This window comes from Aotus nancymaae, unplaced genomic scaffold (assembly GCF_030222135.1).
Source record: "Aotus nancymaae isolate 86718 unplaced genomic scaffold, 86718_ANA_hifiasm-v0.15.2.pri h1tg000041l, whole genome shotgun sequence".
Taxonomy (NCBI): Eukaryota; Metazoa; Chordata; class Mammalia; order Primates; family Aotidae; genus Aotus; species Aotus nancymaae.
The window spans coordinates 9,095,903-9,118,380 of record NW_026988455.1 but is presented as its reverse complement, the minus strand read 5'-3'; the positions used below and the strand labels follow the sequence as shown (position 1 = coordinate 9,118,380).

Genomic DNA, 22,478 nt, shown 5'->3' with positions numbered 1-22,478 from the left:
TCTCCACACTCCTCTGACAGAATGAATGCCCTTGATGGTGTTCTCTTCAAGTTGCCCAAGGACTTTGTGATGAGTACAGAGCCTCTCCCTGCGCCAGAAATCAGTGTCCCGGCCTGCAGGGAGCTTCTGCTGGGTTCTATGGTAAGTGCGTCTCTGTCTGTGTTTCTGTCTCCTGGGTCTGTGGGTCTGGGGCTGAGTCCAGGGGGCCTTGTTCCTTGATTTTATTGTATTTATTTATTTATTTATTTGAGACAGAGTCTTGCTCTGTCGCCCAGGCTGGACTGCGGTGGCGCGATCTCAGCTCACTACAACCTCTGCCTTCTGGGTTTGAGCAATTCTCCTGCCTCAGCCTCCCAAGAAGCTGGGACGACAGGCACACACCGCGATGACTGGCTAATTGCTTTTGTATTTTAGTAGAGACAGGGTTTCACTGTGTTGTCTAGGCTGGTCGTGAACTCCTGAGCTCAGGCAATCCGCCTGCCTCAGCGTCCCAAAGTGCTGGGATTACAGGTGTGAGCCACCGTACCTGTCCAATGTTCCTTGATTTTAAAGGACAGCTAGCCCTGCTTTTGTATAGTCTAGGGCGTTTGAAAACAACCCAACGGAGGAAAAAGTGTTTCATGAAGAATGCTGGTGGCTGGGTGATGAGGACTGTCTAGCGGGTCTTGTTTTAAGCTCAGGATAACTAGGAGGCTGCCTGTGTGAACTGCCTGAGAGTCAATGCAGGGGCGCTCCAATTCCTCTCTTCCCCATCAGCCTGCTGCCATGTCTAAAACTCCACCGTTAGAATCACTCCTTTGGGCCATCTCCAGAATCCTCTGTTAAAAATGCAGACAGACAGCACTTTGGGAGGCCAAGGCGGGCAGATCTGAGGTCAAGAGATCGAGACCATCCTGGCCAACATGGGGAAACCCTGTCTCAACTAAAATATAAAAAATTAGCTGGGCGTGGTGGCACATGCCTGTAGTCTCAGTTACTCCAGAGTCTGAGGCAGGGGAATCACTTGAACCCGGGAGGTGGAGGTTGTGGTGAGCTGAGATCGCACGACTGTACTCCAGCCTGGTGACAGAGCAAGACTCTGCAGCCAGTTAGATGGGACACATTAGAAGGGATAACTATTCCGCAGACCCACAGCCCACCTGCCCTGGAGGTGGCCTGGAAGCACCCATGGCCCACAGGGCTCACACACTGGGACATGCGCATTCCCAGGGTAGTGGCTATATCGCAAGTGACCTCAGGATACAAGTGATTTAACTTCCTGGAGAGTCAAGTTTACTAAGATTTAGGGGAAACCTATTGCATTTATATTATAACACAGATATATCACAGAGCAGAATGCAAAATTCACATGAATTTACAGCAATAAAAGAACAAGATAGCAAATCACTGCACAGCTGGTGTCAGGCCCTGTGGGGCTGGGGCTTCAGGCTCTTGTGTGCCCACTTTCCACTGCTTGCAGGGTGCTTTGTAGAACAGCTTGAGGATCTGGCTCAGCTTTCACTCATTTTTCACATGAGGAGGCCCAGAGAAGGGAAATGATTTTTCCAAAGTTAGTGGCAGTGACAAGACTATAACCCAGTTCCTGACTCCATGTCATTTCTTTTTTTTTTTTTTTGAGACAGAGTCTTACTCTGTCACCCAGGCTGGAGTGCAGTGGCACAATCCCGACTCATCACTACCTCCATCTCCCGGGTTCAAGCAATTCTCCTGTCTCAGCCTCCCTAGTAGCTGGGATTACAGGCACCTGACACCACGCCTGGCTAATTTTCATATTTTTAATAGGGATGGGATTTTACCATGTTGACCAGGCTAGTCTCAAACTCCTGACCTCAAGTGATTCGCCAGCCTCAGCCTCCCAAATTGCTGGGATTACAGGCATGAGCCACTGCACCCAGCCTCCATGTCATTTCATATTAGCTAACAGTAAGACTTGGATCACGAGAGACACAGGGCTGTAAGGTTTAAAGGCAAAAAAAAAGTTGGCTAGGTGCCAAGGCTCACGCCTGTATTACCAACACTTTGGGAGGCCAAGGTGGGCGGATCACGTAGTCAATAGATCAAAACCATCCTGGCCAACATAGTGAAACCCCGTCTCTACTAAAAATACAAAACTTAGCTGGACATGGTGGTGTGTGCCTCTAATCCCAGCTACTCGGGAGGCTGAGGCATGAGAATCACTTGAACCCGGGAGGCAGAGGTTGCAGTGAACCGAGATCATGCCACTGCACTCCAGCCTGGGCAACAGAGCGAGATTCTGTCTCAAAAAAAAAAAAGAACAAAAAGGGTGAGGGGAGGTTGCAGGAAGTCAGAAGCAGAGAGCACAGTCCAGGAAGGAGAGAGCTGGGGAAGGTCAGGTAGAGGAGCCTGCCCGGCCTGGGGATTGCAGAAGACCTAGTGCAGTTTACTTCATCTGCAGACCCTGAAGTTGCATGGAGGTCCAGGGTTTCCATAGTCAAAATAAGCTTTGTAAAGCCCAGAGCACAGTGTCTAGGGGCTGGTGCTCTGTAGGGCAAGAGCTCCTGCTCTCCCCTGGCAGCCTGTGCTGTGGCTCTCGCTCTGGCATGGGGCCTCCGTTGCTGAGAAGAGGAGCTTGCTTTACTAAGCCTGCATGGAGGTGGATTATCACAGCTTTTCCCTTTCTGCTGAGCTCAATCCATGCTGAGAAGGGGATATTCTGAAGGTTGCCTCTCCCGGAAGCAGAAATGGACACCCTTCTGCCAAGGCCATGACTGTGTGTTGACCCTGGCTCTGCCCCCTACTCTTAGGGTGGAAAACTCTACTTTCTTGAGTCTGGTTCCCTTCATGAGCTTCCATTTCTTTTACTGCTGGACCAAACTAACAAACAGAAAAGCCTGGAACTCTAAGTGTGATTTACAGCCCTCCTGGTAAGTTCTCTTGAATTTACCAGGATGTATTCCCAGTGTTTGGAACTTGAAATACATTATCCATAGCAACAATGTTAGATGGTAGTTAGGCTACCAGATGAACCTACAGTGGCCTAAAGCGGGAGAAAATTGTTACCAGGTATGGAGCACCTACTATGCACCAGGTCTGTGCTAGGTGCTCTTTATACGTTTGCTCTTTTTTTTTTTTTGAGACAGAGTTTCACTCTTGTTGCCCAGACTGGAGTGCAATGGTGTGATCTTGGCTCACCGCAACCTCTGCCTTCCGGGTTCAAGCGATTCTCCTGCCTCAGTCTACCAAGTAGCTGGGCATACAGGCATGTGCCAGCACGCCTGGATAATTTTTGTATCTTTAGTAGAGATGGGATTTCTCCATGTTGGTCAGGCTAGTCTCGAACTTCCAACCCCAGATGATCCACCCACCGCGGCCTCCCAAAGTACTGGGATTACAGGCATAAGCCACTGCACCTGGCCCATTTGCTCTGTTTATGAGAATGTTTTTAGAAGGCGAGTATTTATTTTATTTTATTTTTTATTTTTTTATTGCATTTTAGGTTTTGGGGTACATGTGAAGAACATGCAGGATTGTTGCATAGGTACACATGTGGCAGTGTGATTTGCTGCCTTCCTTCCCTTCACCTATATCTGGTATTTCTCCCCATACTATCTCTCCCCAACTCCCCACCCCCTGCTGTCCCTCCCCTATTTCCCCCAACAGACCCCAGTGTGTAGTGCTCCCCTCCCTGTGTCCATGTGTTCTCATTGTTCAATACCCGTCTATGAGTGAGAACATGCTGTGTTTGATTTTCTGTTCTTGTGTCAGTTTGCTGAGAATGATGGTTTCCAGGTTCATCCATGTCCCTACAAAGGACACAAACTCATCATTTTTGACGGCTGCATAATATTCCATGGTGTATATGTGCCACATTTTCCCTGTCCAGTCCATCATCAGTGGGCACTTGGGTTGATTCCATGTCTTTGCTATTGTAATCTGTGCTGCAGTGAACATTTGTGTGCATGTGTCCTTATAGTAGAACGATTTATAATCCTTTGGATATATACCCAGTAATGGGATTGCTGGGTCAAATGGAATTTCTATTTCTAGGTCCTTGAAGAATCGAAGGCGAGTATTTCTACACCATGGCACAAGACATCAAAAGCTCTCACCCAAGTGACCTACAGGGTCACATGGCTTATGAGTGACACAGCTAGGATTCTAAAACAAGTCTGTCAAACCCCAAAGCCCATGTCCATCTCCTCCACCCTTCTGCCTTTTCCGGGAGTCCTTCCTCCCATAGCGAAAGGCTCAGCAAGTCTGGTTTGTTGTTTAAGTTTCCCTTTAATTAATTTCATTTTCTAAATTTAATTTTAGAGAGAAAATATATTCATACGGTTTTAAAATGATAAAAGGCCAGGCACGGTGGCTCACACCTGTAATCCCAGCACTTTGGGAGGCCAAGGTGGACAGATCACTTGAGGCCACGAGTTCAAGATCAGCCTGGCCATCATGGTGAAACTCTGTTTCTACTAAAAATACAAAAAATTAGCTAGGTGTGGTGGTGGGTGCCTGTAATCCCTGCTACTCGAGAGGCTAAGACAGGAGAATTGCTTGAACCCGGGAGGCAGAGGTTACAGTAAGCTGAGATTGCGCCGTTGCACTCCAGCCTGGGTGCCCGAGCGTAACTCTGTCTTTAAAAAAAAAAAATTGAAATGGTATAGAGCAAGAGTTGTCAAACATTTTTGGTAAAGGGCCAAATAGTAAAGTCTGTGGTGATGACTTAACTCTGCTGTTGTGGGGCTAGACATAGATAATATGGCCACAGTGGGTGGCTATGGCTGTATTCCAATAAAACTTTATTTATAAAAACACAGTAGGGGGTTTGTTTGACCCATAGGCAGTTTGTCTATGCTTGGTAGAGTGAAAAACTTCCCCCAATACCTTCCCATCCACCCTGTTCCCCACCTTCACTCTCTCATTGATGACCTCTTTTATTCTATTTTTGTTTTTTATTTTGAGATGAAGTCTTGCTCTGTCACCCAGGCTGGAGTGTAGTGGCATGTTCTCAGCTCACTGCAACCTCTGCCTCCCAAGTTCAAGCGATTCTCCTGCCTCAGCCTCTTGAGTAGTTGGGATTATAGGCACATGCCACCACGCCCAGCTAATTTTTGTATTTTTGGTAGATACTGGGTTTCACCATGTTGGCTAGGCTGCTCTCGAACCCCTGACCTCAGGTGATTGCTCCCACCTTGGCCTCCCAAAGTGCTGGATTACAGGTGGGAGCCACCATGCCCAGCCTCTCTTTTATTCGTTTTTAATGGATTTGTCTAGAGATTCTTACATGTGTATATATAAGCAAATGTAATCATTTCTTCCTTTCTTTACACATGGTACTGCATTATATGGATATATAACACTTTATTGAACTAGTCCTCACTGGATGGACAATTAGGTTGTTTCCATTCTTTTGCCATTACAAATAATGCTGCAGGGACCAACAACTATATGCAAACGTCCTGGAGTACACTGGGAAATTGCCCTCCATGGGGGATACTTAGTTACATCCCAGCCAGCATGACAGAGTGCCTTTTCTCTCAGGCTGCCCAAAACCATCATCAGACTGAGTCTGCCCAGGAATAGACAAATGCTATCTCACTGTAGCTTTAATTTGCCTTTCTCTATGATGTGTGAGGTTCAGCAGCTTTGCATATGTTTAGGAGACATTTGTGTTTTCTTTTCTGTGGAATGCCTTATCTTTCGCCCATTTTTCTGTTGGGCTGTTGGTGTTTTTCCTATCTATTCCTCAGCACTCTCTATATTAGTGAAGTTAGCCCTTTGTCTGTGGTATGTGTTATTTTCCTGCCAGTGTGTTTTTGACCTTACTTATGGGGTATATTTGCCATGCAGAGAGTGTGTGTGTGTGTGTGTGTGTGTGTGTGTGTGTGTGTGTGTTTGTGTGTGTGTAGTAGTAGTAGTAGTAGAATTATCTTTTCCCTTCTTTTTTCTTTTTTGAGACAGAGTCTCACTCTTGTCACCCAGGCTGGAGTGCAGTAGCACAATCATGGCTCACTGCAGCCTCGACTTCCTGGGCTCAAGTGACCCTACCACCTGAGCCTCCCAAATAGCTGGGACTACAGGTGCATGTCACAACAACCAACTAATTTTCTTTCTTTCTCTCTCTCTTTCTCTCTTTCTTTCTTTCTTGAGATGGAGTTTTGCTCCTGTTGCCCAGGCTGGAGTGCAGTGGTGCCATCTCGGCTTACCACAAGAGCCGACTCCCAGGTTCAAGCGATCCTCCTGCCTCAGGCTCCCGAGTAGCTGGGATTACAGGCATGCACCATGCCTGGCTAATATTATATTTTTAGTAGAGATGGGGTTTCTCCATGTTGGTCAGGTTGGTCTCCAACTCCTCACCTCAGGTGATCAGCCTGCCTCAGCCTCCCAAAGTGCTGGGATTACAGGCGTGAGCCACCACGCCCGGCTAATTATGTTTCTTTTTGTAGAGACCAGGGTCCCACTCTGTTGTCTGGGCTGGTCTTGAACTCCTGGGCTCCTCAAGCAATCCTCCCACCTCTGCCTCTCAAAGTACTAGGATTACACACATGAGCCATTGTACTGGCTTCTCTTTTCTTTTTCTTTTTCTTTTTTTTGAGATGAGGTCTCACTCTGTCGCCCAGCCTGGAGTGCAGTGGCATGATCTCAGCTCACTGCAGCCTTCGCCTCCCAGGTTCAAGTGATTCTCCTGCCTCAGCCTCCTGAGTAGCTGGGAGTACAGCTTTGCACCACCACGCCCAGCTAATTTTTGTATTTTTAGTAGAGATGGGGTTTAACCATGCTGGTCAGGCTGGTCTTGAACTCCTGACCTCGTGATCCACCCGCCTTGGCCTCCCAAAGTGTTGGGATTACAGGCGTGAGCCACTGTGCCTGGCCTTATCTTTTCTTTTATGGCTTGTGGATTTTGATCCAAAGCAAGAAAGGCTTTGTCCATCTGAGATTATAAATAGGATTTCTCCTATTTCTCCTGGTACTTTTATGGTTTTGTATCATATATTTGAATCTTTGGTCCTTTTGGAATTCATCCTTTTGTGTGTACAGTGTGAGAATGGGTCCAACTTTTTTTCTAGTTAGCTAACGTTATTTATTCTATTTTTTAGGCATGGGCTCTCACTATATTGCCCAGCGTGGTCTCAAACTCCTGGTCTTCACGCTTCAGTCTCCCTAGCTGGGATTACAGGCATGAGCCACTGTGCCCAGCTAACACTGTTTGTTTTTGTTTTTGACTTTTAATTGCATTTATTTTAATGCTAAATTTACTCTTGCTCCATAAGTTTTTGTTTCTTCAGTTTCTTCTGGGATATCTTTTTCTTCTGGGCCAACCTCCTCTTCTGGTTTAGGGACAGTCTGTTCCTTTCCAGTAAGGATCATCTCGAAGTGGCAGGAAGAACTCACGTATGAGCTCTGTAGGTCTGGCGGTGCATTTTAGGTCCTTTGTTCACTTGGGTATTCTCAATGACCGGAGAATCTACCTCTAAACCTTTAAGTTCAGCAGAACTCTGCATTTTTAAGCATGTGCAGCTAAAATTCAGCACTCTTTTTGGGTCACCGACTTTGTGTCCAGCCCATTGTTGGCCTGGGCACACCTACCAACTTCACCATTGAAATGTCAGAATGGTACACACTGTTTCTGTAAAGTGACATCTTTCAGATACTTTGTGGCTTTTCATATATGCAAACCCTTGACGGCCTGAGCAGTTTTGCGAGTGTTCTTAAAGTGAACATGAAGATTTGAGCCTCTTGATTTACATGATTTTGTGGCATTCTCCAGGTCAAATGAATAGTGAACCATTTTCACAGGCTGCTTAGGGGAAGAGCTGTTTTTGCTTTTTTCAGACAGAGTCTTGCTCTGTCGCCCAGGCTGGATAGAGTGCAGTGGCACAATCTCAGCTCACTGCAACTTCCTCTTCTAGGGTTCAAGTGATCCTCCCACCTCAGCCTCCTCCCAAGTAGCTAGGACTAGAGGTACATGCCACCATGCCTGGCTAATTTTTTGTATTTCTTTGTAGAGATGAGGTTTCACACCATGTTGCCCAGGCTGGTCTCGAAATCCTGAGCTCAAGTGATCCTCCCACCTTGGCCACCCTAAGTGCTGCAATTACAAGCATAAGCCACTGTGCTCAGCTTGGTTTTATGTTTTGAGACAGGGCCTCACTCTGTCGCCCAGGCTGGAATGCAGTGGCATGAACATGGCTCACTGCAGCCTCAACATCCTGGACTCAAGAGAACCCTCCTGCCTCAGCATCCCAAGCAGCTGAGACTACAGGCATGTGCCACCATGCCTGACTAATTTTCATTTTTTTTTTTTTTTTTTGAGGAGTCTCGCTCTGTCGCCAGGCTAGAGTGCAGTGGCATGATCTCGGCTCACTGCAACCTCTGCCTCCCGGGTTGAAGGGATCATCCTGCCTCAGCCTCCTTAGTAGCTGGGATTACAGGCATGCACTACCACACCCAGCTAATTTTTTGTATCTTTAGTAAAGACAGGGTTTCACCATGTTGGCTAGGATGGTCTCGGTCTCCTGACCTCGTGATCCACCTGCCCTCAGCCTCCTAAAGTGGGATTACAGGTGTGAGCCACCATGCCCGGCCATTTTCAAATTTTTGTAGAGACAAAGTCTTGCTATGTTACTGGACTTGAATTCCTGGGCTCAAGCAATCCTCCCGCCTCAGACTCCTAGTGTCGGGATTACAGACAAGCCACTGTGCCCAGCCTAACACCATCTATTGTCCAGAACTTTATCATTTTCCTATTGCTTGAGATGCCACCTTTGTTAGTTACTAAATCTTTATAATATATTAAGGTCTATGTCTGGACTTTCTATTATGTACCTTTAATCTGTCTGTGCCAGTACCATAGTTTTAGTTATTGAGATTTTATATTTTAAAAAATGATAGGGCCAGTTCTCCTTATTTATGTTTTTGTCTCCAGAGTTTGTTTGTTTGTTTCTTTCTTTCTTTCTTCCTTCCTTCCCTCTTTCTCTCTTTCTTTCTTTCTCTCTCTCTTTCTTTCTTTTTTTTTTTTTTTTGAGACAAAGTCTCACTCTGTCACCCAGGCTGGAGTGCAGTGGTGTGATCTTGGCTCACTACAACCTCCACCTCCTGGGTTCAAGCAATTCTCCTGCCTCAGCCTCCCAAGTAGCTGGGACTACAGTTGCACGCCACCATGCCTGGCTAATTTTTGTATTTTTAGTAGAGATGGAGTTTCGCGATGTTGGCCAGGCTAGGCTTGAACTCCTGACCTCAGGTGATCTACCTGCCTTGGCCTCCCAAAGTGCTGGGATTACAGGCATGAGCTACAGTGCCAGGCTTTTATTTATTTATTTATTTGTTTTATGTGAACTTTAGAATCATCTGGCATAGTTCCAAAATCAAGCATTGGCATTTTATTGGGTCTTTTGGTATTTTTTTTAATCCCTCTGAGTGCTGCTGGCTGTCTATTTCTTAGCTTCTTTCTCTCCAAGCATGCCTCATTAGTTCTAAAGTCTTTTTCCCTTCTCTGACTTCACAACCCACCTATTTTGCTCCAATCTCTTTCTCTAACAATTTATTCTGCACATACTTACAAACATCCACTCTGGGGCAGGCCTGCCCCATGCCCTGAAGATACAGAGAGGAACAAGACACAGTCCCTGGGCTCAGTCAGGGAGTCACACTGGAGCAGCTAACTTATGCTCTTCTCCCCAAGGTAGTGTCATGGGTGAGAGGGAGCGGCACCTGTGATCTAAGTGTCTGAGCATCTGTGCCTATCTTTCTGCCTCGCTCCCCTACCCCTAGCCTCTTTCTTCCTTAACTGGCCATGGTAGAGCAAATTGCCTTTAAAACTTTTGTATATTTTTGATGGAGTCTTATGCTTTCTGTTCTTAAGCTTAAAGGTAGGGAACAGGAATATTTCATTTTGCCTCATTTTACAAACTCTAGATTATTTATATGGACTGCAGATTGTTTTTTTCGGTGGTCTAATACGAAGCACTACAATCAGGTCCACCAGGAAAACCAGCTCAGCCACTCACTGCCAATCTAACTTCTAGCACATTCAGTGTTCTGAGCTACATTTTCATAATCTGGAAATAGGAATGACACTCGATCATACTAAGTAGAGTTCCACAAAGATTAGTGGTTATGACATTTCCAGGACCCCAAAGTAACCTTGATAGCAGCAAAGTGGCTGGGGACAGGTATCACTCCACAGGGAGGTTTGTCTGCCTAGGCGGGCCTCCAAGGCAGACTACTCAGTGGCAAACTGTGCTGGGCTCAGGTGGGAGCTTCTTTGCTAAGAATACGTTTCATTGGAGAAAATGTTTAAGTAGTTATTGCTCAACTACATACTGAATGGCAAAGGGATTTAGATATCGGGTTTCATTACATTTCATTCTATTAATGAATTCATCACTTTGTCATTTATGCCAGTTTGCCATTAAACTGTTATTGGTATCCATCGACCACAGTGTTAGCTAAAACCGAGAGTAGGATGGGTTGTGATGGAAGCCCGGGGCTCAGAATCTGACGCTGTCCAGGCCTAGAGCGTCTCTGGCTGAACAGGGTCCCCCAGGATAGGGGTTAGGGTTATGTCTCCAGGGACCTGGTTTGCCCGCGGCTTTACGGCGCCTTCTTTCCGCAGCACGACTTCAGCCTGGAGAGAAGGGTACTCTTCTGTGTGGAGGCCGCCAGCCGGGGACCCAGCCCGTACCAGTGTGGTGACCCGGGGACAGCGTCAGCCCCTCCAGCCTGGCTCTTGCTGGTCAGCCCCGAACATGTGCTGGCGCCTGTGCCTGCAGCCATCGGAGACCCGGAGGCCGGACCCCAGGAGAGGCCACAGGAGGAGGGTGAGGATGAGGATGAGGAAGAAGCCTCCTCTGGCAGCGAGGAAGACCCGGGCCCCCGCAGCCTCCCGGCAAGCCCCGTCCCGGGTCGTCGACTGTGCTCGCTGGACCTGCTGCGCGGCGTGCGATCGGAGCTGGCGGGGGCGCGGCGACGGCTCTCCGAGGGGAAGCTGGCCGCCCGGCCCCGCGCCCTCCTGCACGGCCTCCGCGGCCACCGCGCGCTGAGCCTGTCATCCAGACCCGCGTCACCCCCGGGGCCCACGTCACCCCCGGGGCCCGCGGCCCAGTCCTCCGCTGCCCCTGCGTCGCCCCCGCGGCCCTCCACGGCCGGCGCCATCCCCTCGCTGCGGAGCCGCAAGCCCACGGTCGCGGTAAGAACTCTGCCCGTCCCTCCAAGGCCGCCGCTCAGCAGCCCAGTCCCCTTGATCTGGGTGTCCAGCCCGGCCCGCAGCCTCGGTCCCCTCCTTCGCGCGCTTCTGCGTCCTCCCTTGACCTGCTCCCACCTGGGCCTGTACCGTGTTGTCCTCCTGCGGCCCTAGAGTAGAGTAGTCCCTGCCATTCCCCCCGTTTCCCACTATGCCTGCCTTGCCTTTTTTTTAGGGCGCAGGTCACAGTGGTTTTAATTATCCTGGACCCGTCTCTTCCAACCGAGGATGAGCTCTTTAGGGCAGGGACGGGATCGCATTGATTTTTGTTTCCAGAGCACCCAGCTGCCGACTTGACCCACAGAGGGCGCTCAGTGGATGTCTGCTGAATTAATGAACGCAGCGCAAATCTAGGGCTTCCCACTGGGTGGTGTTTGCTGCAGGCTGGGGAGCTAGAATATTCAATGGATAGTTACTTCCGGCCAGACACTGAGTTGGGAGTGTCAAAACCACAGGACATGGAGAGTTGGCCAAGAGGGTGCGGGACCAGGCCCTGCACTGTACGGCGGGATCAGGTGTTGAGGGAGAGTCAGGGCTGCTGCGGGCTGGAAAGGCTTCAGGATGGAGGAAGTGAACCCTGAAGAGCAGGGACAAGTGATCCTACAGTGGAACCACAGAAGCTTAAAGATCCCTTCCAAATTGTTTAAGTGTCAGACTCCCACTATGGGTCAGGATTGGCAGCAGGTGGTAGTGGGGCACAGCTTTCTGCCCCCAAGCAGCCCCACACTCAGCCCAGGAGATGCTGCAGAATAAGGCCAAGGTAGAATTCAATCTGAAAGACAGAGACCTGATGTCTGTTTTTTTTTTTTTTCTTTTTTTGAGACGGAGTCTTGTTCTGTCACCCAGGCTGGAGTGTAGTGGTACAATCTCAGCTCACCACAACCTCTACCTCCTGGCTCAAGTGATTCTCCTGCCTCAGCCTCCTGAGTAGCTGAGATTACAGGTGTGTACCACCACGCCTGGCTAATTTTTGTATTTTTAGTAGAGATGGGGTTTCATCATGTTGGTCACGCTGCTCTCAAACTCCTGACCTCGTGATCCTGCCCATCTCGGCCTCCCAAAGTGCTGGAATTACAGGCGTGAACCACCACACCTGGCCCTGAGGTCTGGTTTCTTACATGCACCGGTGTGTGACCTTAGGCAAGTCACGGAACGGCCACTTCTCTACCTGCACAGTGGGCCAGCAACCCTTCACACAGTTGTTTAGAGCATACATAGTAGAGAAGAGGCTCTGTAAGTGGGATAAGCCATGCCCACATCCAAGACCAGATGTTGATGCCAGGATGGCTCTTCCCTGGTCAAGATTAATTGAACTCTCCCAACAACCCTGTGGGGATGGGACAGTATCCTGTAGATGATGTAAATGAAGCAGAGAGTGGTGAAATATCTTTTTCAAGGACGTAAGAGTAGACTCAGCTCCTAAACTTTGAAGTTCTCCACCCTGGAGGTAATAAAGGGCAGACCCTAGGGTGAGGTCATGCCGGGGAGAGCACCGAGAAGATGCAAATGGGTGGGGAATTCGTGTGCGTTACATATACACTCCATCCCAGGAGCCAGGCGGCAGCTGGATTTTCCCTAGGAGAAGGGGACAGGATGAAACATTCAGGGCTGGCAGAGAGGTACTTCCTCATGGGAGAAGGGTTGGGGTGACGACAGCCAAACCATTTGGAATCCTTCAAGTCACCCTCCTTAATCCAGGGTCTGTTTTGGTTTCTCCAGCATCATAACTGAAGGGCTGGTGTCCCCAGTTCCTACCCTGCTCCATGCCCTGCCAAACCCCAGCCCAGCCAAACTAAACAAGGAGGGCCTGGTTGGGAAGACCTACCCCTTCTCCTCCCTCACTGAAGTATGGGGCAGAAAACCTGAGTAGGGTTGAGGTACCGAGCGTGTGTTGCTCAGTCCGGTCATTAACATCTCTGAACCTTGATTTCAATGTCTGCAAAATAAGACAGAATGGACCTCATATTTCTTTTACTAGTCACTTTCCTCACATTGTCTTTTTTTTTTGAGACAGTTTCACTGGTTGCCCAGGCTGGAGTGCAATGGTGTGATCTCGGCTAACTGCAACCTCTGCCTTCTGGCTTCAAGTGATTCTCCTGCCTCAAGTAGCTGGGCTTTTAAGCACGCACCACCACACCTGGCTAATTTTGTATTTTTTAGTAGAGGCAGGGTTTCACCATGTTTGTTGGGCTGGTCTCAAATCCCTGACCTCAGGTGATCCACCTGCCTCGGCCTCCCAAAGTGTTGGGATTACAGGTGTGAGCCACTGCGCCCAGCTCCTCATATTGTCTTATTTAAGCCTCATAACAGTCCTGTGAAGTAGCTTAGGGATTGCCCTTATTTTTCACATGGGTAAACTGAGTAAGCATTAGAGAGCTGCGGTCTGCAGGACTCTTAAGCCCTCCATAATATTAGCCCCTACAAAGAAGGTGGTACATAAAGGAATTTTTTTAAATGTCCAGCCCAACTGGGTGTCACTTCTTGTGGTAACTGACATGTCCAGCCTGTCTGTATTTCAGTCCCTCAGCCCGTACACCTGTCTACCACCTCTTGGGGGGGCACCCCAGCCTCTCAACCCCCACAAATCACACGCTGATACTGCGGCTGACCTGCTGTCCGCCCTGAGCCAGGAGGAGCAAGACCTCATTGGGCCCGTGGTTGCCCTGGGATATCCCCTGCAAAGGGCCATCATCGCTTTGCAGAAGACAGGGAGGCAGAGCCTGAGCCAGGTGAGTCAGGAGGAGGGGCAGAGCTGATGGGTTGTGATGCTGGAGCCAGGTGACTGGACACATGGTTTTCACCTTTGGAGCGGTAACATAGGCCCAACAATAGCATCAGCCAACCCCACAGCTCTGGAGCATCTGTGGCCCCTCAGGGTTGTCCTGAGTGGGGCTGAGAGGGTCAGGCCTTTATACCCCTGCCTCAATCAGTCATTGCATGTGGGAAGGGGGTGACTTGAGGTAAGTGGATCTCTGTAGTTAAGGTAATCCCTGAAGGAGCAGACAACTGAAGAGTGTCTCTGGCTCTCCCAGCATCTGGGACAGTAAGTCCTTCAGTGAAAGGGTCTGTGGTTGGAACATCACAGTCTGCTACACCAGGATCTACCCACTCACATTCTATTCTTCTAATAGAGTTCGCTCTATTGGAAGAATGATGGACACTCATGATTGTAAGGGTTCTTGGGTTCTTGCTGAGTTTAAAAAGAAGAAACTGAGACCAGCACAAGAAGATCCAATGCGAATTTATTCAGCTCCCAGGCGAGGTTCTGTGGTCCCACAGGAGGTAACCTCAGATGTGGGGTTTTATAGGGAGTGGAGGCATTTGGTTGGTTGTGGGAGAGCAGGGCGTGGGCGGGGCAAGCTTGCTATTGGCAGGTAGGCAGGGTTTGAATGCTATTGGGTAGATTTACAAGACTCGACTGCTATTGGGTAGATTTACAAGACTCGACTGCTATTGGGTAGCTTTACAAGACTCGAATGCTATTGGGTAGATTTACAAGACTCGACTGCTATTGGGTAGATTTACAAGACTTCTTTTGCATTTTGGTGGGGTTCTTCAACGGCTGGCTTGGTGCCGAATGCAGAGCCTAGTGTCGAGTGCAGAAGTGGGCGTGGAGTAATGACGTGGTTTCCAGGCGCGGATGGGGCATGTCTGGGCTCCCAGAGAGGGAGGGGGTGTGGGTGTGTCCGAGCTCCTGGGGGGAGCTCCAAGGACAGCAATCTGAGCCACTCTAATATTCGGAAGCAGGTCTTTACCCCTAATACAAGCCAAGAATGTAAGAGCACCTGTAGAGGAGTGAGGACCCCCAAAGTGCCTAAGAAGAGGTGCTAGTGACAAGATGCCTGTGATGTCAGTGTGATGGGGTGTATCTGTCATCTATTGCTGTGTAACAAACCACCCCAAAACTTGGTGGCTTGAGACAGCCATTTATTTGCTCATGATTGTCTAGCTTGGCAGTTTTAAGGTGGACTCAGCGAGGAGGTTCTTCTGCTCATGTCACCTGGAGTCTCCTGTGGCTACAGTTTGGTGACTCACTTGGGGCTGAATGATCTAAGATGGCCTCATCCACTGTACAGTGGGTGGTGATACCTGTAAGCTGGGCCACATATCTCCAGCAGGCCACCCTACTTGGTTCCAAGAGTAAAAGCTGTAAGGCCTCTTGAGGCCTAGGCTGAAATTTACATAGTCACTTCCGCCTCATTCTATTGATCAAAGCACGTCATTGACCATTCCAGATTTAAATGGGGGAAAAATAGACTCCATCTCTTGGTGGGAGAGGCTGCAAACAAATTTGTGATCATTCTCAATCTACCACAAGGAGGTTCCAGTGATCAAGAAAGGCTTCATGGAGATACCAACATTGAGCTGGACCTCAAGGCTAGATAAGCTCTGACTCTGAAGGAAGGAGAAGAGGATATTCCAGGAGGGAAGGACAGTGTGAATAAAGGAGTGGAGGTGGGAAGGAAGTGTTTGGGAGCCCTGATCTGACCAGTCTTGTTGGAGGAGAGGTGCACAGGGCAGGCTGGTGGGAGATAAGACAAAGAGAATTGGGGGTAGATTTAGGGGTCTTGAAGGCTGGCCCGAGAATTGGATAAATGACCCAATAGGCAAAAGGAGGCATGGAAGGATTGTGAGGTCAGGAGGTGACATTGAACGCCATTGTCTACACCCCCATGTCCCCACCTGAAAGTAACATCCCTCGTTATGTTGTCTTCTAAACATCAGGGCTCTTCATGGTTGGCTAGCTGGTCCTGGGGAGCTGGCACTTTTCATTTTTCTCTCGTCCCTGTCCCATCACCATCAGAAGGTTTGGACACCTCTGTAATCACTGATGACTCTGAATGTTGGGTCCCTGAGGTCCAGAGCTGCCTGCTCCTGTGAGAGGGAGTGGCAGAAGAAAAGTGACTTTCAAACAGGAGCCAGGGTGGGGCTGGGGAAACACACATGGTCCCCTTGCCTGCCCACTCCTGCTTCTACTCTACTCTGGGTTCATCAGTTCATCCCCTATCCTGAAGGAGAATTGCCAACATAGTGACCCCCATGTGGCTAAAATGTCAGGGAGGGGTGCTAACATTTATTGAACATTTTCCTTGCATGGATCTCTCTGTCTGAGAGTATTCCGTTAGGTGCATCACTCCTTCCAATTCTGCAAGGTTGCTATTACATTATGACCTCTTTGCAGATGAGGAAACTGAAGCCAGGGAAGTTCCTACAGCCAGTCAGTGGCAGCACTGGCGTGGAGGCTGGCTGGTCTGATTCTGCATCTTGGTTGCACAGTGCCTTTTATCTCATTTTCTGTGTGAGAACCTACTAGGACAGCACCACCGGCTGATCTGAGATCTAAGAGCAGATCTAAAGTCACCCCTACCTTCGGCTCACACTGAAAAGCCAGGGTCTTGGCCAAAAAGCTGGCCAGGAGGCCTGTGAGGGGCCAGATGCACAGTGGGGCTCTGACGCACCTCCACAGTCCCTCCAGGCTCTGGGACAAGGCTGAGGTCTCAGGCCATCACTCTGGGGGTCTGAAGATGAGTCAGAGCCAGCCTGGGGCCCTGGCCTCCCAGTGAGTGGGCTGGAAGGATCTCACTGCATTGGGAACATTGTGATTCCAGATACAGACTGACCACCTGCCTGGCACCCTGGATCTCTGGGTGGCCTTCCCCAGTGGACAGTCAGGAGCCAGGCCCCAAGGGGGTAGGTCTGAGGGGCCTTTGGATGACTTCATCTATCCTCCCCCACCAAGTTAGTATTTCTGTCTGTTCTGTGAAGTCCTGGTAACCGAACAAGCCCTTTGGGTTCAGATTCCTTCTCCCACTGAAAGCCACATACTGAAGTACATCCTTTCTGGCCAAGATAAATGACAGATGGCCCAGGAGGAAGGGCGTCAGGTGATGGAGACAGAGCAGCTAGAACAGCCAGGGAGAGAAGAAGACATACAAAAGAAATTGTGCATCACTCCTCTCCTTCCACAAGGCCTCATGTGCCTACTCCCTGCCTGCAGGACAGGCACGGGTACCATGTGTGAGGGTCCACAGGCCAGGCTCCCTCTTTAAATGCCTCAGTTTCCCAGTTCACAGGGTGGAGGAGGAATATGTGTTTGGAACCAGTGACTTCTAGGGGCCCCCTCCTGTGGCCTGAAGTTGACATCCTCACCCACCTGGGGGCCTGAGGCAAGCCTGGTAGCTTCTACAGTCCCGCAGGCCCAAAAGGTGACCAAATAGCAGAACCTTTGCAAAGGCAGACTCTCAGGGCTTATCCTGAAGGGTCACAGTCAGTGGATCTGGGGTGGATCCAGGGGCCTTTAATTTTAAAAAATTTGCTGATGGTTCTGATACTCACTGTGGCATGGTATGGATCAAGGTCAGCTGTCCCCATTCAGTGATTCTTAGTCTTGGGTGCACATTAGAATCACCTGGAGAGGCCGGGCGTGGTGGCTCACACCTGTAATCCCAGCACTTTGGGAGGCCGAGGCGGGTGGATTACAAGGTCAAGAGATTGAGACCATCCTGGCCAACATGGTGAAACCCCGTCTCTACTAAAAATACAAAAATTAGCTGGGTTTGGTGGCATGTGTCTGTAGTCCCAGCTACTCGGGAGGCTAAGGCAGGAGAATTGCTTGAACCCGGGAGGCAGAGGTTGCAGTGAGCCGAGATCCCACCAGTGCACTCCAGCCTGGTGCCTGGCAACAGAGTGAGACTCTGTCTCAAAAAAAAAAAAAAAAAAAAAAAAAAAAAATCACCTGGAGAGCCATAGCAAAAAACAACCCAATGCTCAGGCTACACCCCAGACCAATGATATGGAACCTCTGAAGCTGAGGCCCAGGCATCAGTCATTTTTCAAGTTCCCAAGGTGTTTGCAGTAAGCACAGAGACTAACCATTGCTGTGGATGAATCAGAAGGTGGAGGCAGCGTCCACCCTTTGTCCTTGCCCGCCCTTTTTCTGAAGGTGAAGGTTTCACCTTTAGAAACCCTGTCCTCCCCCAAGACAGCTCAAAGCCCCTCCTCTAGCAGCTGATCCCTCTAATGGACAAGGCATTAAGTGAGAGATTGTGTAATTGGGGCCCCAGTCCTGGGATCCTGGGCAGGGCATCTGCCTTGCCTGAACCTCAGTTTCTTCAACTGTGAAAGGAGGGCATGGGTGTGTGGTTTTCAAAACGTGCTCAGAGCAGGTCTAGCTGTACTGGGCAGTACCTTGGGCAGGAGCACCCGACTCTGGGCCTCCATCCCCCTGGCCCTGGTTCTCCCAGAGCAGCCCTGTTATTGCTGAAGCCTTCTTGTGCTAAGACAAACACTTCAGGAGCTAAAAACAATTTGAAAACTGTTAGTCTAGATGATCTGTACTTTCATCCCAGCTCTGAAGGTCTACAGAAACCCCACTCGTCCCTTCATGTATACTCGTAATTCCTGTGGTCTGGAGCCTTCATTTGGCACCTACACCCTATAAATCCTGCTTTGATTTGCCTGGCACTGATGTGGTCCTGTGTCTGGTTTATCTCCGCCACTAAGCCATGAGTTCCTTGAAGGCAGGTCTTCATTCATTTTATAAACGCAGCATACATGATTGAGCTCCTTCTGCCACCGTGCTGGGTGTGGGGACACTGGTGAACGAGACTGACACAGCCCCTCCGTCATGGAGCGAAAAGTTAGTGGATGAGAAAGATTTAGTGAAGCAATTACAAACTTATATGTGCTGTAACAGGGAAGCACAGGGTGCTAGGGGCACCCAGGAGGACGGAGGGGGCAGGAGGCTTCCCAGGGACGGGGAAGGAGGCTGGCCTTGGCTGAGGGAGCTGCATATGCAGAGGCCTGGAGGGTGAGGGAGGAGCCGAGGCCAGAGACAGGGAGCAGGCCTTTGAGCCCTGCCTGGTAAGGAGGCAGCATTTTATCCTGGGCCCCTGATGACTTAAGCGTGGAGTGACCGGAACAGTTTTTCCGACCTGTGGGATCCTCCTCTGCGCCTCCCCCACATCCCTTCTCCAGCACTGGCGCAGGAGTTGAACAGTAGTGGCTCAGGTGTCCTGGATGAGAGAGATGCAGCTGGGGGTAGATTAGGAGTGCACAGGTGTGGACGGATGAGCATCTTCACGTGAGTGGGTGCTCCAGGGAGGGTGGTGGTGCACGAATGTTGAATTGCGTTGACTGGTAGGTGGGATGCCTGTGTGTGAAGCCTGTCTTGCTCCCCATCTAGGTTCTATGAACACCTAGGTTCTAGCCCACCCTGACATTCCTTTTCCTGGAGTCCTGCCCCCAACTTGGGACAGTTGGTGAAGACCCACTGTCTGCCTGTCCCCAGGTCCTCAGAGGAAGCCTCTAATCCCCCTTCCTTGGGCTCACAGGATCTGGGGCCACACTGCATGTGGTGGCTTGCCCAGTCTCCTGGCACTCAGCTCAGGCCGTTGGAGTGCCTCCCTGCCCCGTCTGCTGCCCCTGCCCCTCTGCTTACCCTCCCTCCCTCTCTGCCCACTTCCGGCCCAGTTTCTCAGCTACCTCAGCGCCTGTGACCGCCTGCTACGCCAGGGCTATGAGGAAGGCCTGGTGGACGAGGCCATGGAGATGTTCCAGTTCTCCGAGAGCCAGGTCAGCAGAGCTTCCTGCCAGGGCCCCAGGGGATGGAAGGGAGTGTGGGGGGGACCCAGGAACCCAGTGTGCAGGGGCACATGAGTCCTCAGAGCCAGCCTGTGGGTCCGTCAGGAAGACTGCCTGCCTCCTCAGCCCTGGGGAGGAGCTGGCTCAGGGCGCTGCGGCAGGGGCAAAGGCGAGAGGCACAGAGCGAGGTCAGGAAGAGGTGGGAGGGAGGCGGGAGGCAGAGCAGCGGGGGCTTTGCTTTATTAGGCTGAATCTGTGCAGCCACTGTGACTGGGTGCCCACTTTTTGTCACACACCAAGATAGGATCACGGGCAGCACAAAGATGCATGGCCTCCCTGCCTGGGGAGTGCTGCCTGCCCTGAGTGCATGCAGCTGTAGGCCCCATCGTCACTTCTTGTTTTTTGAGACTGAGTCTCGCTCTGTCGCCCAGGCTGGAGTGCAGGGCTGCGATCTTGGCTAGCTGCAACCTCCGCCTCCCGGGTTCAAGTGATTCTCCCGCCTCGGCCTCCCAAGGAGCTGGGATTACAGGTGCCCGCCACCATGCTCGGCAAATTTTTTTTTGTATTTACTAGAGATGGGGTTTCACCATGCTGGCTAGGCTCATCTCAAACTCCTGACCTAAAGTGATCCACCCGCCTCAACCTCCCAAAGTGCTGGGATTACAGGCGTGAGCCACCACACCCAGCCCCAATAGCCACTTCTGAGTGCCCCATGGCAGAGCAGCTGTTCACAGAGGCTGGAGGGGACAGAGGGTTGGGTGAGACCCCAAGAAGGAGAGAGGGAGAAGTGGGGAAGTTTCAAGCCCCCAGGTCGGGGTGGGAAGGGAAGGAAGGTGCAGGCTGTGCTGTGAGACCTCCGCAGTGTTCAGGGCATGGGCAGGGACCATGTTCGTGCTCCCGGTGCCAGTGTGCTGTCTTCCTCCTCCTGCCCCAGCAGAAAGTTGAGAGTGAGTGGGAGGAATGGGAGGAGAGTCAGGGCAGAGCCCTGGGCCAGGCTGGGGCCTTCTTTCCTTGGCAGAGGAAGGGAGGTTGGAGCCTACGTCCCCCGGTGGTACAGGAAAGTGGCAGGTGTGGCCCAGGATCAGGCTCACGTGGCCCGGGAGGAGCCACAGCTTTTTGGAACTAGGTGCAGCAGGCACTGGAGCTGGGGCTCCCCAGGGCTGAGGCCAGGCCCAGCAGAGCCCCTCCCTGTCTCCTCTTCCTCAGGCAGGGGAGTTCCTGCGCCTCTGGGAGCAGTTCAGCGACATGGGCTTCCAGCAGGACCGGATCAAGGAGGTGCTGCTGGTCCATGGCAACCGCCGAGAGCAAGCCCTGGAGGAGCTGGTGGCCTGTGCCCAGTGACCACGGGGGCACTCCATGATGCCTGGGCGTCCAGGCCCGGGGCCTGAGCTGGCGACCCATCCTAACTGTGTTATTAAAACCAAAATAAGAGTAACAAAGTGATGCGTGCTTTTTGTAAAAACAGAAATGATGCTGGGGTGACAGTGAACAGCAAAAGAATCTGCTGAAAGAGTTGAAATGGTTGCCTCTGCGGGGGGGCAGATGGGAGACCCTGACGGGGAGCTGTGTTCTTCACGCACGCCTGTAAAACTACCTGATTTGACTCTTTACGCTGCATGCATGAGTAACCTTGATTTTGAGGAAATTAGAACAAAGAAATAATGGGCAGTTCTTCTGAGTCCTGCAGGCGCCTGATCTTGGTGTGGAAAGAGCATCAAACTATAGGTCAGAAGACCTAATTTCTGATTTTAGGGCTGTTGATGTCTGGGTCAAGGCCTTGTTGGGCCTCAGTTTCCCTAGGAAAAAGCTTCCAGACCTGGCTGCTATCCATAAGAATCCTTGGGGTGTTTCTTCAGGAGTCCCAGGCCCCATCCCCGAAGCCCAGCTTGGCAGCCCCAGGAATCTGTTTTGTTTATGTAAGAAGATCTCTGGCCAGGTGCGGTGGCTCACGTCTGTAATCCCAGCACTTTGGGAGGCCGAGGTTGCGGGGAGCACCTGAGGTCAGGAGTTCAAGACCAGCCTGACCAACATGGAGAAACCCCATCTCTTCTAAAAATACAAAATTAGCCAGGCATGGTGGTGCATGCCTGTAATCCCAGCTACTCGGGAGGCTGAGGCAGGAGAATCGTTTGACCCCAGGGAGGTGGAGGTTGCAGCGAGCCAAGGTCATGCCATTGCACTCTAGCCTGGGCAACAAAAGCAAAACTCTGTCTCAAAAAAAAAAAAAAGATCTCTGAGGATCATTTATTATATAACAGGCCTATGGCCAGTGTGTGTGACTTTCAGCCAGTCTGAGTCCCCTTCTGCTCTGACAATCTGTGATCCTATGCCAGTCTTCCCTCATTTGTGAGGTGGGGAGGTTGCCACAGAGTTGCTTCCAGTCACCCAAGGCCTATCCTTTAGAAGTCCCCAAGGAGCAAGGGGACCAATTGCTGGAGCAGCCCATAACTCAGGCAAGCAGAGGCCAGAGGCCGAGACTCTGGTGCCTCTGCCCTTTCCATCCAGGCCTGTGCAAAGACCTGCAACAATTACCGCAGAATCAAAACATCTCACCCTCGGCCGGGCGCGGTGGCTCACGCCTGTAATCCCAGCACTTTGGGAGGCCGAGGCAGGTGGATCACGAGGTCAAGAGATCAAGACCATCCTGGTCAACATGGTGAAACCTCGTCTCTACTAAAAATACAAAAAATTAGGC

At 50.6% G+C, this 22,478-nt stretch overlaps 1 protein-coding gene across 1 annotated transcript; it reads left to right on the top strand.

Annotated features, from left to right (window-relative positions):
- Nucleotides 1–21: 21 nt before the first annotated feature.
- UBAP1L (ubiquitin associated protein 1 like) lies at nt 22–21,222 on the top strand. The gene is made up of 5 exons (XM_012454483.2): nt 22–141; nt 10,574–11,146; nt 13,720–13,929; nt 19,673–19,774; nt 20,990–21,222. Exons 1-5 carry the CDS (start codon nt 22–24, stop codon nt 21,122–21,124), a joined length of 1,140 nt encoding a protein of 379 aa, XP_012309906.2. The 3' UTR covers nt 21,125–21,222.
- Nucleotides 21,223–22,478: the final 1,256 nt, after the last annotated feature.

Bases quoted from the DNA above. Each gene is read 5' to 3' on its own strand.
- UBAP1L (XM_012454483.2), top strand. From the start codon at position 22: ATGAATGCCCTTGATGGTGTTCTCTTCAAGTTGCCCAAGGACTTTGTG. The intron at 142-10,573 runs GTAAGTGCGTCT...TTCTTTCCGCAG, and splicing joins AGCTTCTGCTGGGTTCTATG to CACGACTTCAGCCTGGAGAG. The intron at 13,930-19,672 runs GTGAGTCAGGAG...CTTCCGGCCCAG, and splicing joins GGAGGCAGAGCCTGAGCCAG to TTTCTCAGCTACCTCAGCGC.